Raw genomic sequence first — 12,816 nt, 5'->3', positions numbered from 1 at the left:
ACTGAACCACGTCCTCAACCCTATTTTATATTTTATTTAAAGACAGGGTCTCACTGAGTTGCTTAGCGCTTCACTTTTGCTGACGCTGGCTTTGAACTTGTGATCCTCCTGTCTCAGCCTCCGAAGCCACTGGGATTACAGGCGTGTGCCACTGCACCTGGCAAAATTTTGATTTTGGTTGATTTTTCCAAATGTACCTCTGCTCCATGCTGGTTAATAATGCCAGCAATAATAACAGATAATAACAGTCGTTTATTGAATGTTTACTGTTGTGCTAAGTGCTTTATAAACATTGACCCTATGAAGTAGGTTTTGTTACTTTTCCATTTTATAGATGGAAACACTGAGACTCAGAAAGGTTAAATGGCTTGTTTCACTTTACATTCTTATTCATGCATCAATCTGATAAAGGAGTGCAGTGAAGATTTGTATCCAGTTTTTCTGGACTCCGGTTTGAATGAAGACTCTGTCTCTTGCTAGTATTGTTACTTTGGGCTAGTTACTCAGCCTACTTCTGTGTATAGTTTCTTGACCTGTAAAATGGGTGATAAGATATTTACCTCAACATTGTGATGTGGATTAAATGGATTACTGAATGAAAGGTGCTTAGAATAGTGCTTGACCCATAATGACTGCTTAGTGTTAGGTATGTAAAATGATAATCACCCTTAACAATATTATTAATATTAACCAGATTTTAAATGTTGAAATAACATATTAAACAATATAAAAGTGTGTGAAGGGACTTACATCCTCTTCTTGCCACCTCTGACTTGCCCTCCCCAGAATTAACCAGTTTGGTATATACCCTTCCAAAATATTTCCTGTGCCATTGAAAGCTATTTTAAATTGTCCTTTCATTAATGAAGTACAGGTTGAGAGAAAAATTTTATGGTGTTCTCGAGAATGGGAAAATGGAGAGATAGGGAGATAAATTCATTCATTCAATTAATATTTATCAAACATCTGCTTTGTGCCATAGGGCTTAACAGAATGCTGAGGATTTAGTGTCACATGTGGCACGTGTTGAATTTCTGTTTTGAGCATTTATTGATGTTGTGTTTTGGTTTTATTTAGGATATGATGTTTCAGCTTCTCCGAGGTCTGGACTTTCTTCACTCTCACCGAGTAGTGCACCGTGATCTAAAACCACAGAACATTCTGGTGACCAGCAGTGGACAAATAAAACTGGCTGACTTTGGCCTTGCCCGCATTTATAGTTTTCAGATGGCCCTTACCTCAGTGGTGAGTAAGAGAATACTGTCTTTTCGTTGAATTATCTTTCCTGCTTCAAATAACAAAGTGCCCCTCTTCCATGCTCCTAATGTTACTGCTTCCTGTGGTCTTTACTACTTCCCAAAATGTCTTTGCAATCTTCTGGATAGCAGTGGATAAGAGGAAAGCATTCTGTTTACAGCCACAGAGACATCTGGGCTGGGTGTATTGTGGCAGGACCCATTGCAGAAATAGCCTGTTGCATCTTAACCACTAGAAAGGAATCAGTTACAAGTTTCCAAACACTTTTTGCCATAACCACTGTTTTCAGAGCTACGTCATGATGAGCTCAGGGTCAGGAAAAAAAGAGTGGGAGGAATGTTGACCTATCTACAGCGTCCTGTCTTGAGAAGCAGCAGGAGTACCAACCCAGGTATGTTAAAACACTTCTGAAGCTGAGGATACTGACTGTGAAGAAGAAAGAAATTGACAGTGAACATGGATGATCCTTGAACAAGTAGCCCCACCCTGCCAGCTCTAAGCCAGAATAGAAAGAGTGAACCAAGGGTCTATTTTGGCAAAAAAACGGCAATTATAATATCCTGTTCTTTGTCTCACTCACTGAGGTGCAAAAGCATAGTAGTGACTTTGATTAGTTTCTATTCCTCCTTGTAGTTCATTGTTTCTGAGATGAATTTTTTGAAATTCTGTACCCAAACTACAAAAAGAACAGCCTGGAAGTGAGTATTAATAACCCTTTTCTTTGAAAGATTTGTTTTATATATAGTGAATTCATACATAGATAGAAAAGCCAGGGAATGTCCCCTTGCCTTGCAATTTATTTTGGAGTTGTGTGCGAAAAGGTTCTCAAATCAGGGGCAGCACTGCCCTGGATGGGGGGCACTGTTGAGAGAAATATATGGTGGCATCTTTGGTCATCACAGTGACCTGGGGCGGGGTGGGGGGATGACTGCTTCTGGCATTTAGTTTATATTCTTCAAGGAAGCTAGCATTCTCCACAACAACAACAACAAAATGTTCCCTCGAATTCCAGTAATTCTTCAGCTGAGAAGTAGAAATATGAGTGAAATGTAAGAAGTAGAAATATAAGAGAAGTTGGAAATTCTCTGAGACAGGTAACTTGCCTTAAGAAAAATTCCAACTTGCAGAAGTATACTCCACCTACCCTTTCCCCCCACTCAAAATATGAATACTACAACCTTCCGTGTAGAACTCCTTACATTCCCAGCATTAAGTACTTTGACTGGGCATCAGGATTTCTCCAGAGGATTCCTTGAAGTATGTTGCAGTTGTTAAAAGATAAATCCTGCTTCTTTCCTCTTTGCCCAGCATACACCAATACTTTTGAGAAGATAAAACAACAGCTGTTGTTAAAAGGCTAGGTCTCCGCTTTGGGCAGGGCCAAGTAAGCTCTTCTGTTCTTACAAAATCGGACCAGAAAGGGCGGAGTCTGTGTGTTTCCCCAGTGGGAAGGGTGAGGTAGGCTTTGGGCTTCCCTAGGAAATTATTGCACATGTCGTTTTGGGGCCCTGGGGAGAAACTTGAATAGACTTTGTGATCAGGGCAGTAATAGGGGAGCAGATGAAGGAACTGGTCTCCTTGGGTACATTAATTGAGGGAAGGATGAGCTGTAACTAAGCCGGACACGATTTTAATCCCCCCAAGTGGGCACTGATAACCATAAGTAAAAGCAGGAAACCCAGTTGGTTTTATTTTGATTTTTTTTTTTTTTTTGCTTGTTAAATTTGAGGAATGATGGCCTAACTCATGTGTAACATCAATTAACATTCCATTCATGCTGGAAGTTGGTATGTTTAAACAGGAAAATGCAGACAAAATGTTTTATATTCAGAGAAAACAGGAAAGGCAAGCATAAAACATGTTTTTTTCTGTATCTAGTCTGTATGGTGTACTGTATATTCGTGTGGTGGCATTAGTCAAAGATGTTAGCAGCTGGGAGAGACTTGATTTGAAAGAGTGATAGACGGAATTTAATGGCAGTAATAAAAGGTACATTTCTGTAAGCTGCTGCATTTAGAATTTTCCTGTTTAATATTTTTTGTATGAAAAGGAAAAATCCATTTAATATAGTGATGCTTTGATTTGCCTACACTTAGTAACATATAAAAACTTAGAATCACAGTTTTTCAAACTGAGCTGGTGTGTATTTTTAGTATCTCTGGAAGAGACTACACTCCACTTCCTGAAAATGCACATTTTTAGTAGATTATGTCATATGGAACCTGGGAATCAACTTAATTTGTGGAATGTTAAAGGGATTAAAAGTTAACTGATTTGAAACTGACTTTTTACAGCTGTGAGAAATGCTAATATATTACTTATCTTTCAAAGATTGATCACGTGTCCTTTTCTGGTATCCCTCCAAAAATACAGCCCTATCACTAGAGTAACATCTTACTAATGTCTTTCATGATACCACTTTCTAACTTGTTTGTAGTTATTTCAGGATTTTATTTATCAGGCTGCAAGTTCCTTGAAAGTAAATGCTGTGTCTTATTCAGCCTTGTTTATTTTGATAGGTTTTCAGGAAATATTTTTAATGAATAAACTGACAAATGCCAACATATAGATATAAGTAGCTAAGTTGTAATAAAAATAGGGAAGAAATTACCTATACATTTAAAGTCTCAATATTCCTAAATAGCTACCCAGTGATACTAAGCCAAAGGATTTGCTAGAGCAAATACCTTAAAAATGTCTTGAGTACACTCTGTACCTTAGTCCTGATTAATTCATTGACAAGTATCTGTTCAAAGTCAGGAAAGCTGTATGCTATAGCTCAGTTTCATGTTAGGAGTGTAGGAATGATTTGAACCCAAGTTCATAGTTTGTGCCTTATGATTATGGTAATCCTCTCTGCTGGCTCATTAAAGAATTTCCTGTATGAATTTACCTTCAATCCTGAACAGAAAGCTATAGAGATTCAGAAATTTGGCATTGCTATAATTCCACTAGAAGTTGACAATGTAACCCACTGTATTTTGGTGTTAACTTTAGAAGAGGTTTAATATTCTTCACAGATAATTAGTATTCTCCAAATGAAAGAATGAGTGCATTATTAGACAAATTTTTTTCTATTTAGTTATTAAGCTAACTAACTTCATTAATATATGTATATTTATATAATACATGGGATTTCTATGTGGACCATTGACAATAGCTTGCATTCCTACAGTCTTTCTAAAAGTTTCAGAATGTTCTCACATACATCCTAGATCTTTACAGGGGCAGCTAGCAGTATTTATTTCATTTTAAAGTCTCACATGATAGAACTGGAACTGCTGCTTTATAATATCTGAACTATGCTTTCTGCCAACATTCAAGAAGAAACATATTTTCTGAATTAATTGAGAAATTAGCTGTTCTAGACAGATGAGCTTTTCAGCTGTCTTGGGGTGTAACACTATCTATACTCTGATTTTTAATATTTAATATTTTAATGAAATGTTTCTGTTGTTCATACTCAGTACATAGGCCTTTTGGGTAGAAATTAACTTAGGACAAGCATTATGAGTCTGGACTATAGTTTTAGCTGTCGTTGGTATATAACATAGGCCAAATGACTTTGCTTGTAACCACCTAATAAGTTGAGGGCTAATCTCTAGGGTTACGTGCCCTTTAGATCCTAACTATACCGGGCTGTCTCTAGTAAGACACTCGGGTGTCTTTAGGGGATATTAGATTCTTGCTGCTGGGTATATAGTCATACATGTACTTGTACCTATATAGAATAAAGATTTATACTATTTTTAAAAGGCTGAAGGATTAAAATTTGGGTGGCTGCAGTGTATGCCTTGGACCTAGGCAGGAGGGACCCCTGGCTTGAGTCTCATGCTCTAGAGGAGCCTGTGCTAACCTGCTCCAGCCATGTCTCCCTTCATGGGGCACAGAACCTAGTGTGCAAGGAGACATGGCCAAGACCTCCATCCCACCCCCAGGACATTGAAAATCCCTGACAACATGGGACTTCATGGGCTCATCCTTCCCCCTAATAGCAGATTTTGCCACTTGTATGTTGGCGCTAAGCCTAGGGACAGGTGTTTGCATGCATATGGGCATAGCCTGGACAGGTGGACTGGAGTGTCTGATGCACACCTGTGAGGTCCCTTGTGGTTCAAGAGAAAGCCAGAAGTGTGAGGAGAAGTGGAGCCCATTATATCTGCACCCGATGTACATTATTTTTGTCAAAAAAGTTTCCCTGAATCCCTGAAAAATGAACTTCTGTGAACCAATAGATTTGCAGAAAACCGAAAAGAACTGGTTTCAGGGAGGTTATTCCAGTTGCACTGAAGTGATATGCAAGAAACGTGACTCATATGCTTATATAATGTCTGTAGCAAATGTGTTTGGAGAATATACACATATTCAATAGAATGACTATTAAGACTTGCTAAAATTATGTTTAAAGTCATTCTAAAGTCAACATTTCCAAGTACTTCCCATGGTAGTATATGGTGCCAGCACATTTTTTTGTCTTTCAATATAAATCAAGACCAATGACTCAGCCAGCAGTTTTAGTCCTACATGAGAGTATGTCCTGGTCTGTCAGAAAGTGTCTCAGAGCAAAGCCAGGGACATCACCAGCAGGTCCACTGAAGTCTCTGATCATCATGAAGCCTGTGACCAGTAACTCAGGGAGGGAGAAATCTCTGATTATGATGCAAAAATCTTCATTTTTTTCCCCTAAACCTAACTATACAGTATTCAAGGTGATCCTGTTGCACTGGATTGGTGTTTTAGGAACTCTTTACCATTTCTTTTTGGAAGTAGGAAATGGAGACTCAAACCAGATTAAACCTGAATTTGCCAGATAGATTATAAAGAGATGGGAAAACTCTATTGTTTACATTTCAGCTCTCACCCATGATCCCCACTTCCCTTTTCTTCCTACCAAAGGCTGTAGTACCTCAAAGAATTTCAAAGTGTTCTGTGGAATTCTCAGGTTCTATAAGGGTATCTAGAGGTTCCAAGAATGTTCAAGAGTTTGTTTTTTAAATTAATTTTTTGTCTTATTAAAATTGTAATTAAAAAAGAGCTAACTGGGTCCACATTTTGACACAGTGGGGAACATTGAGGCATGAACTAGTGCCTCCCAGTTTTCTTTTTTTAATGTAGAATTCAAAATAAAACTTTGGACATACTTGTGTACCCGAATATTTTGTATATGCATTGTTGTTTTGGGAAAAAAAAATCAAGCATTCTCTCAGTTCACTTCTGTGTGTTCATGTCCTTACAGTCACCCAACTGCATCATCATGACAGTGTGCATGTGCTGTACTCATTTAACAAGAGACTTTTAGATGTTTTTATACCCAGATGTGATTGCCAGTACTCTAAGCACTAAGGACCAGTCACTCCCTAAGATAGTCACCATAAAGCTATATGTGGATAGAAAGAAGTCTACATCCTAATATAAGCCCCCTCTTCTGGTACTTCATCTAACTTTACCTTCTGAGATGAATTCCAGGATTGGCCTGCCTAAATCAATTTCTTCTCTGGAATAACAAATGTTAACCATGAATTTCCAGGATCTTTTTAGGACCTTTATGCAATCATTCAGTGCTAATCACTAAGTTAGCATTTGTCTTTTAAAAGTTTGTGCCTAACACCTAGTTAGGAGGAAAGTTTCACTTTGTACCATAATGAAAGAGTGGGAATGTTCTCCTGTCTTGTTAGTGACTTAATAAATTCTCAGTGAATTATATCCCTCTTCTCCAAAGGGATATAATTTTTCTTTTATATCTTTAAACTTTTTCTTTTATATCTTATAACTTTTTCTTTTATGTCTTTTAAATTTTTCTTTTATATCTTATAACTTTTCCCACATCATCTTTCCTTTTTAAAAAGTCATTCATGTCCTGAAAACATCTTTCCTCTGTAGAAATGAACAAAAGACAGTACATAAATAATAAACCTGTTGAGACTGTTAGACAACTACATAGAGTAGAAAAATTATTTGTTTTTTTTTTAATGGAACTGGCAAGATTTTAAAGATTGCTTTATTTAAGGTCATTAATTTATTTAATACCACAAGTATTACAAAATTTGATACTAATATCCCCTCTTAGGCCTCTGAAAATGGATAGTTTTTTAGTCTAACTTATCTTAGTGTTGGTAGCATTTAGTAAACACTAAAGGGACTTTTTGGATTTAGACAAAAAAGCTTTCCTATAGGCCCAGGGGAGAAAATTAAGGAAATAGAGTGCTGGCTTTCAGTCAACAATTATCACTGATCACTTTCCTTATAATGGAGACCCTGAGAGAGGATGGTGAACAAAAATGGACAAGTCTTTGCTCTCAAGAGCATAGAAGCAAAATGATAGATCTGAATAAAATCATCACATGGGAGAGTGTATAGTTAGAAACAGGTGAGCTCAATGAAGTTTCACAGAATAAGGTTCTGTGAGGCCATGTGACTCAGGAGCCTTCAGAGGCCGAGGTCAGGGAAACCTTTTCTGCATACCCATGACAGAATGTGGAATGCTCAGGGAGGTCTCCAGCACCCTCCTTTCCGAACCTTCTGGATGTGGGCCCCACGGATGTGCACAAAACGCAGTCCATACCTGTTTTCTATGTGTGGATTTGGAATAGCTCATCATAGAGCACTGCCAGGTGACAGAGTAAAGCAGAACCAGAGACTGGAGAACAATGTCATCTTTTCAGGGGAAAATAAATTGTTGATGCTTGTTTCCTCTTCGTGCATGTTGTATTTACTATGGAGACCTGGCAGGGTTTGGGCCTGGGCTTGGGCAGCCGAGTTGCTCCCACAGAAGCCTCCAGACGCTGCCAGTGCATACTGAATAAATCAAACCATGAGTATTACATGAGTATAATGGAAAAAACCCAAGCCCTGTCGCCCCAGCACCTCATCGAAAGTGCAGGACACACCTCGGAAGCAGGAAAGGCTCCTGTAACTCCCTCCCCGCTAACATCTTGCCGTGACACAACCAGGTCTGTTTTGTTAAAACTTCCAGTTGCCAGTACATATTTCATAGTTAACAATGGAGTGTTTGTGCCGGTTTCGTTTTCACTTTCACCAGTGAGGGAAATGGAACACAATGGGGGCAGCACACAGAGCTGGGAACAGGACACGTTTTCTCCAGGATTCCCAGGGCTGGGTACGTGGAAAATGCCGGAGCCAAAACAAACACACGAACCCATCCAGATCCTCCGTTGCGCATTCTCAGTGGTAATAAAACACATTTTGAGTTACCATCTGATAGGTTAACTCTGCCGCCACAGGGAAGGCAAACATTGGTGACCACTGTGAGACTTGTTCCCATGTAGAAGGAGGATGAATTCCATACCGTACAGAGGGCTGCTGTGGGTCCGTGTGTACGTGTGGGCATCTGACTCCACCAGCTGTACTTGGGAGGTGAATCCAATGACTGCCCTCCTTGTTTATAAAAGATAGCCATTCATTTGACTCACCTAAATCTAGCTCCTTCATAAGTGGTCACTGTTGCGAATTAGTTCTGGACGAAAGCAGTTTAATGCTACTGCCTGGAGGACATTTTCCTCAGAGAGGACTGGACTTTCCTCAGAGAGGACTGGACGTTCCTCTCTTCCTCCATTCGTGTTCGTTCTGCGCGTCCTATCAAGGCGTGCTGTAGAGAGGGTCTGGTTGTCACCTGGATTTTTATATCCCACCCTTCATACTTCCTGTGATGTCATTTAAATCTCAGCCTCCTGAGGCCAAATTTAGGTGTAAAGATCAATTTTAAATTTAAATGTAAAGACCATTTGGTCTTGTCTAAATGCTTTAGAGAGGTTTTCTTTAATAAGCAAAGGTTTCTCAAGGATCCATTAAGATGACAAAAACGTTGTTACCATTAAGGTTCTTAATGGAAATGCACCTTCTGTGCTGAGTCCTGAGCAACTCTGAAGAACTTCAGTTAAGCAGATAATCCCATCTCCTTCATTTGCTCAAGCTAGGGAGGCATAGTCCTTGGAATCCTTAGCTTGGATTTTTGTGTCCTCTTTAATTCTTTGGATGTGGAAGCTTCTTGTGTTTTACAGCTGTCACTTCTGCCTTGTAAGGAAGGGGAAGGTGCCATATCTTCATTTTTCTTGGACTTCAGTGATCTCATAGTATAAGTTTCGTCATTGAAATTCCATAACGTTGGACATACCCATTTTTTTACAGTCAATCTAAATTTTACACTATTTTGCTGGTTCCTGTGGTGCCTTCCTCGCATATTGTAAGTACTTGAGAAAGAGCGGTGAGTGAATCCTCATCATTCTCCAGCACCCAAAGAAAAAATTCCAAACTCTACAGCATGAGCATACAGAATTTCTTTTCTTCCTTTCTTTTTTTTTTTTTTTGGCAGTCCAGCCCCAACCTCTTTTTCTAACTTTCCATCACATCTGTCCAAAGACCACGCCCAAGCACATACACACCGATTGCTCATCACGTGACACCATCAAATGTCTTACTGTCTTTGAGTCTGTCTCGCAACAATCTGCTTTCAAAAAATGAATCAGTGGATGATTTTCCACTTCTGCATTTTCTGTGTTACTGTTTATGTCATTGTATCATCATTTATAAGATCTGAAAGGTTTGGGGTTTTTTTTCATTTGTTTTAGACACAGCTTTCAGCTAATCTTCCCAGTCTCCTGCGTCACTGCCTGATAATAACTTGAGCTCCAAGGGAGTAACAGTTACTCTTTGAACGTGTGTCTGGGCAGCCATTTCTAACCTTCAGATGATCGCTCCTGTGCTTCATCCTTCCTTATTCAAGACCACAAACCTCCCTCCACCTCCCAAACTTGTGTTCTGTTATTTTCCAAATGATATCCTCTATTTAAAAATTAGGGTTTCTTGGCATCTCTGGAAGAACCATAGTGTCTCAGGAAAGGATTGAAAGTACCTGCATTGTAGTTTCCTTTGGGTATTTTATTTAGTCCACTTGGGTCCTTGAGAAGATTGGGCATGTGTTTCTGATCATCTGTACAGGTCTCTCCAAAAAGTGAGGTCAAACTTCTAAATGATTATTTTGTAGTGCTATATTTTCTGTCTAATTTTATTGATTTGATTGCTACTTTTCCAAATTTGTTTTTAAATGATAGTCTTTGGGCCACTGAGCCCTTCCTTCTATTATGCCTGCTTTTGGCTTTTGGCTTTTGGCTTTTCTTTTCTCTGGGGATTGAAACTCAGGGTGAGTGATCTTGTTGCACCCGGCATCTGAAAGGATAGTGATGATTTTTAAATCCCTCATAAATGTGAATGTTAAACTTGACAGTTGGCTGTGCAGGAATAATCTACCTTCAAGTCTCAGGGAAACATCCAAATGAAAGAAGGGGAAAGCGTAGGAGAATTTACTTTAGTGCTGCTCATATATTTATTTTGAAGGCTTGGCAGAATCTAAAAATGGGGCTGTAAATTTAACAGCTCAACCATAAAAACCCCAAAATAAGGAATAAAAAACCGTATGATTTCTAGGTTTGGATACTAATATAAAGTTCCAAATTTTTAGTTTCCTTTGCTGTCTTAATTTCTAAAAACCCTCCTTCCCTCTCTCTTTCTCATTTTTATGTTGATTAATTACTTCTTAAAGGTTAACGGTGCTTTGAAATGTGTGAAAGTGTTTTCTGAGTCCTTGGCTGATATACTTCAGTTGATAGATTTCATGGTGGCATTAAAAACCCTCCGCACCTTATGTAACGCTGGGTGATTTCAGTGAGGTAGGGACCGTGCATGGTATCAGTTCTTGTGGGAAAATATGCTTCAGTGGCTTACTGGCACTGGTTTTGGAATGTGGCATTTAAAAGTACCTTTTTACAGTGGGAAAGAATTCTGTCAAGAATAAACAGTCTGACCTTGTTAAATGGGCCAAAGTCTGTCTGTAACCTAGTTCCAGAAAACTAGCTTTTACTAGTTTAGAAAAAGCAGATTAGAAAAAAAAATTCAACTGAAACTTTTGTAAAGGATAGAAAAAGTTACTATCAAGAATGTAAACCAGATTCCCAGGATGAAGGTCTTCATATACGTTCGTGACAGTTTCTTTACCTGAGTGGAAAACCCCGTTTTTGCCAAGTGGAAGACTACAGTTAGTGAGAAACAGCAGATTTTTTTTTTTTTCCTGGAAAGACAAGACCAGCTTATAGGAGGGAACAGTGACAGCAGCCATGCAGCATGGCCACTGTGGGAAGCCAGCAGGCTTGGGAGACAAAGGAAGAGTGCAGATGCAACAGTGGCTAACCTCCCTTGCCATTCCTGCTTTCCAGACCCATCCGCAGCCCCATGATCCAGCTGTCCAGGCCTTTTCCCACTCCTTGAAACAACATGCCATAGATTTCGTGTCTCCATAACCATTAGACATTCTTCCTGTCTGCTTAGATTGCCTTTCCCCTTCTTTTCTTTTTTTTTTCTTTTTTGGGGTACCAAGGATTGACCTCAGGGCACTCGACCACTGAGCTGCATCCCCGGCCCTATTTTTTTTTTAAGAGAGAGTGAGAGAGAGAGAGAGTTTTTTAATATTTATTTTTTAGTTTTTGTCGGTCACAACATCTTTGTATGTGGTGCTGAGGATCGAACCCGGGCCGCACGCATGCCAGGCGAGCGCACTACCGCTTGAGCCACATCCCCAGCCCTATTTTGTATTTTATTTAGAGACAGGGTCTCACTGAGTTGCTTAGCACCTTGGCATTGCTGTTACTGGCTCATGAACTTGCGATCCTCCTGCCTCACCCTCCCAAGCCTCTGGGATTACAGGCATGCGCCACCATGCCCAGCTGAGAACATATTCTTTTTTTTTTTTTAAGTTGTCAAAGCATGTTTATTTTATTTACTTATATGTGGTGCTGAGAATCGAACCCAGTGCCTCACACATGCTAGGCAAATGCTCTACTGCTGAGCCATAACCCCATCCCTGAGAATGTATTCTTAAAGACTGCATTATAGTGCCACCTGGCCAAAACCCACCTGATTCCCTGGGATAGCTGGGCACGTCCTCTGATGTGTGCTTTTGATTCACCTGTAGCTGTCTCATGATAATATTCCCATTGGTTTCACATCTGTCGTCCATATAAAAAGGTTAATTTTGCAAAATGTGCTTTTCAGTATTTCAGGTAGCACACAGGCTGATTGCTTGGCGAGTGTTTATGGAATGTGTGTGTGAGATGAAACGGGTTTTGGAGTGGAGGAGTGGAAGGAACTGAGCTCAGAAAGGATGCCTACCCCTAAACATCAGCTTCCCTGAAAGGTGTCATTACAGCTTCTATCTGCATCTGTCTATTGGTGCTGAAATTTCAGCACCAAGAATCCAATTTGTTTCATTAATTATATGTTCATTGATAAAATCTGGTGTTTATATTTAGATTATATTTTTAAAACCAAAAATTGTAAATAATAACAATAAAATAAAACCAAAATTGTATTCATTTTACCCAGATGCATGACTAGTTGGTGGGTTGGATATTGTTGTAGAGTCTGCAAGAGCTCATTGATGCCAGTTCTTATCACAACCAATTTTAATGTTAAATGGCCAATTTGTCAATATTAACTTGAATGGGGGACTTAAATACAATTATAGTACATACCAAACCTTAAAAGCAATAT

General features: G+C 39.2%; 1 protein-coding gene across 1 annotated transcript in view; it reads left to right on the top strand.

The window, feature by feature from the left end:
- The window catches only part of Cdk6 (cyclin dependent kinase 6), a 205,291-nt gene that overhangs the window by 90,151 nt on the left and 102,324 nt on the right, over nucleotides 1-12,816 (top strand). Inside the window, exon 3 of the mRNA XM_015506732.2 lies at nucleotides 1,078-1,245. Within this exon, the coding sequence (XP_015362218.1) occupies nucleotides 1,078-1,245 (168 nt within the window). The remainder of the gene's footprint in view (nucleotides 1-1,077; nucleotides 1,246-12,816) is intronic.

The sequence above is a fragment of the Marmota marmota genome, unplaced genomic scaffold (genome assembly GCF_001458135.2).
Source record: "Marmota marmota marmota unplaced genomic scaffold, marMar, whole genome shotgun sequence".
Lineage (NCBI taxonomy): Eukaryota > Metazoa > Chordata > Mammalia > Rodentia > Sciuridae > Marmota > Marmota marmota.
Note: the sequence above shows the minus strand (reverse complement) of the source record. Positions and strands in the feature narration are given on the sequence as shown.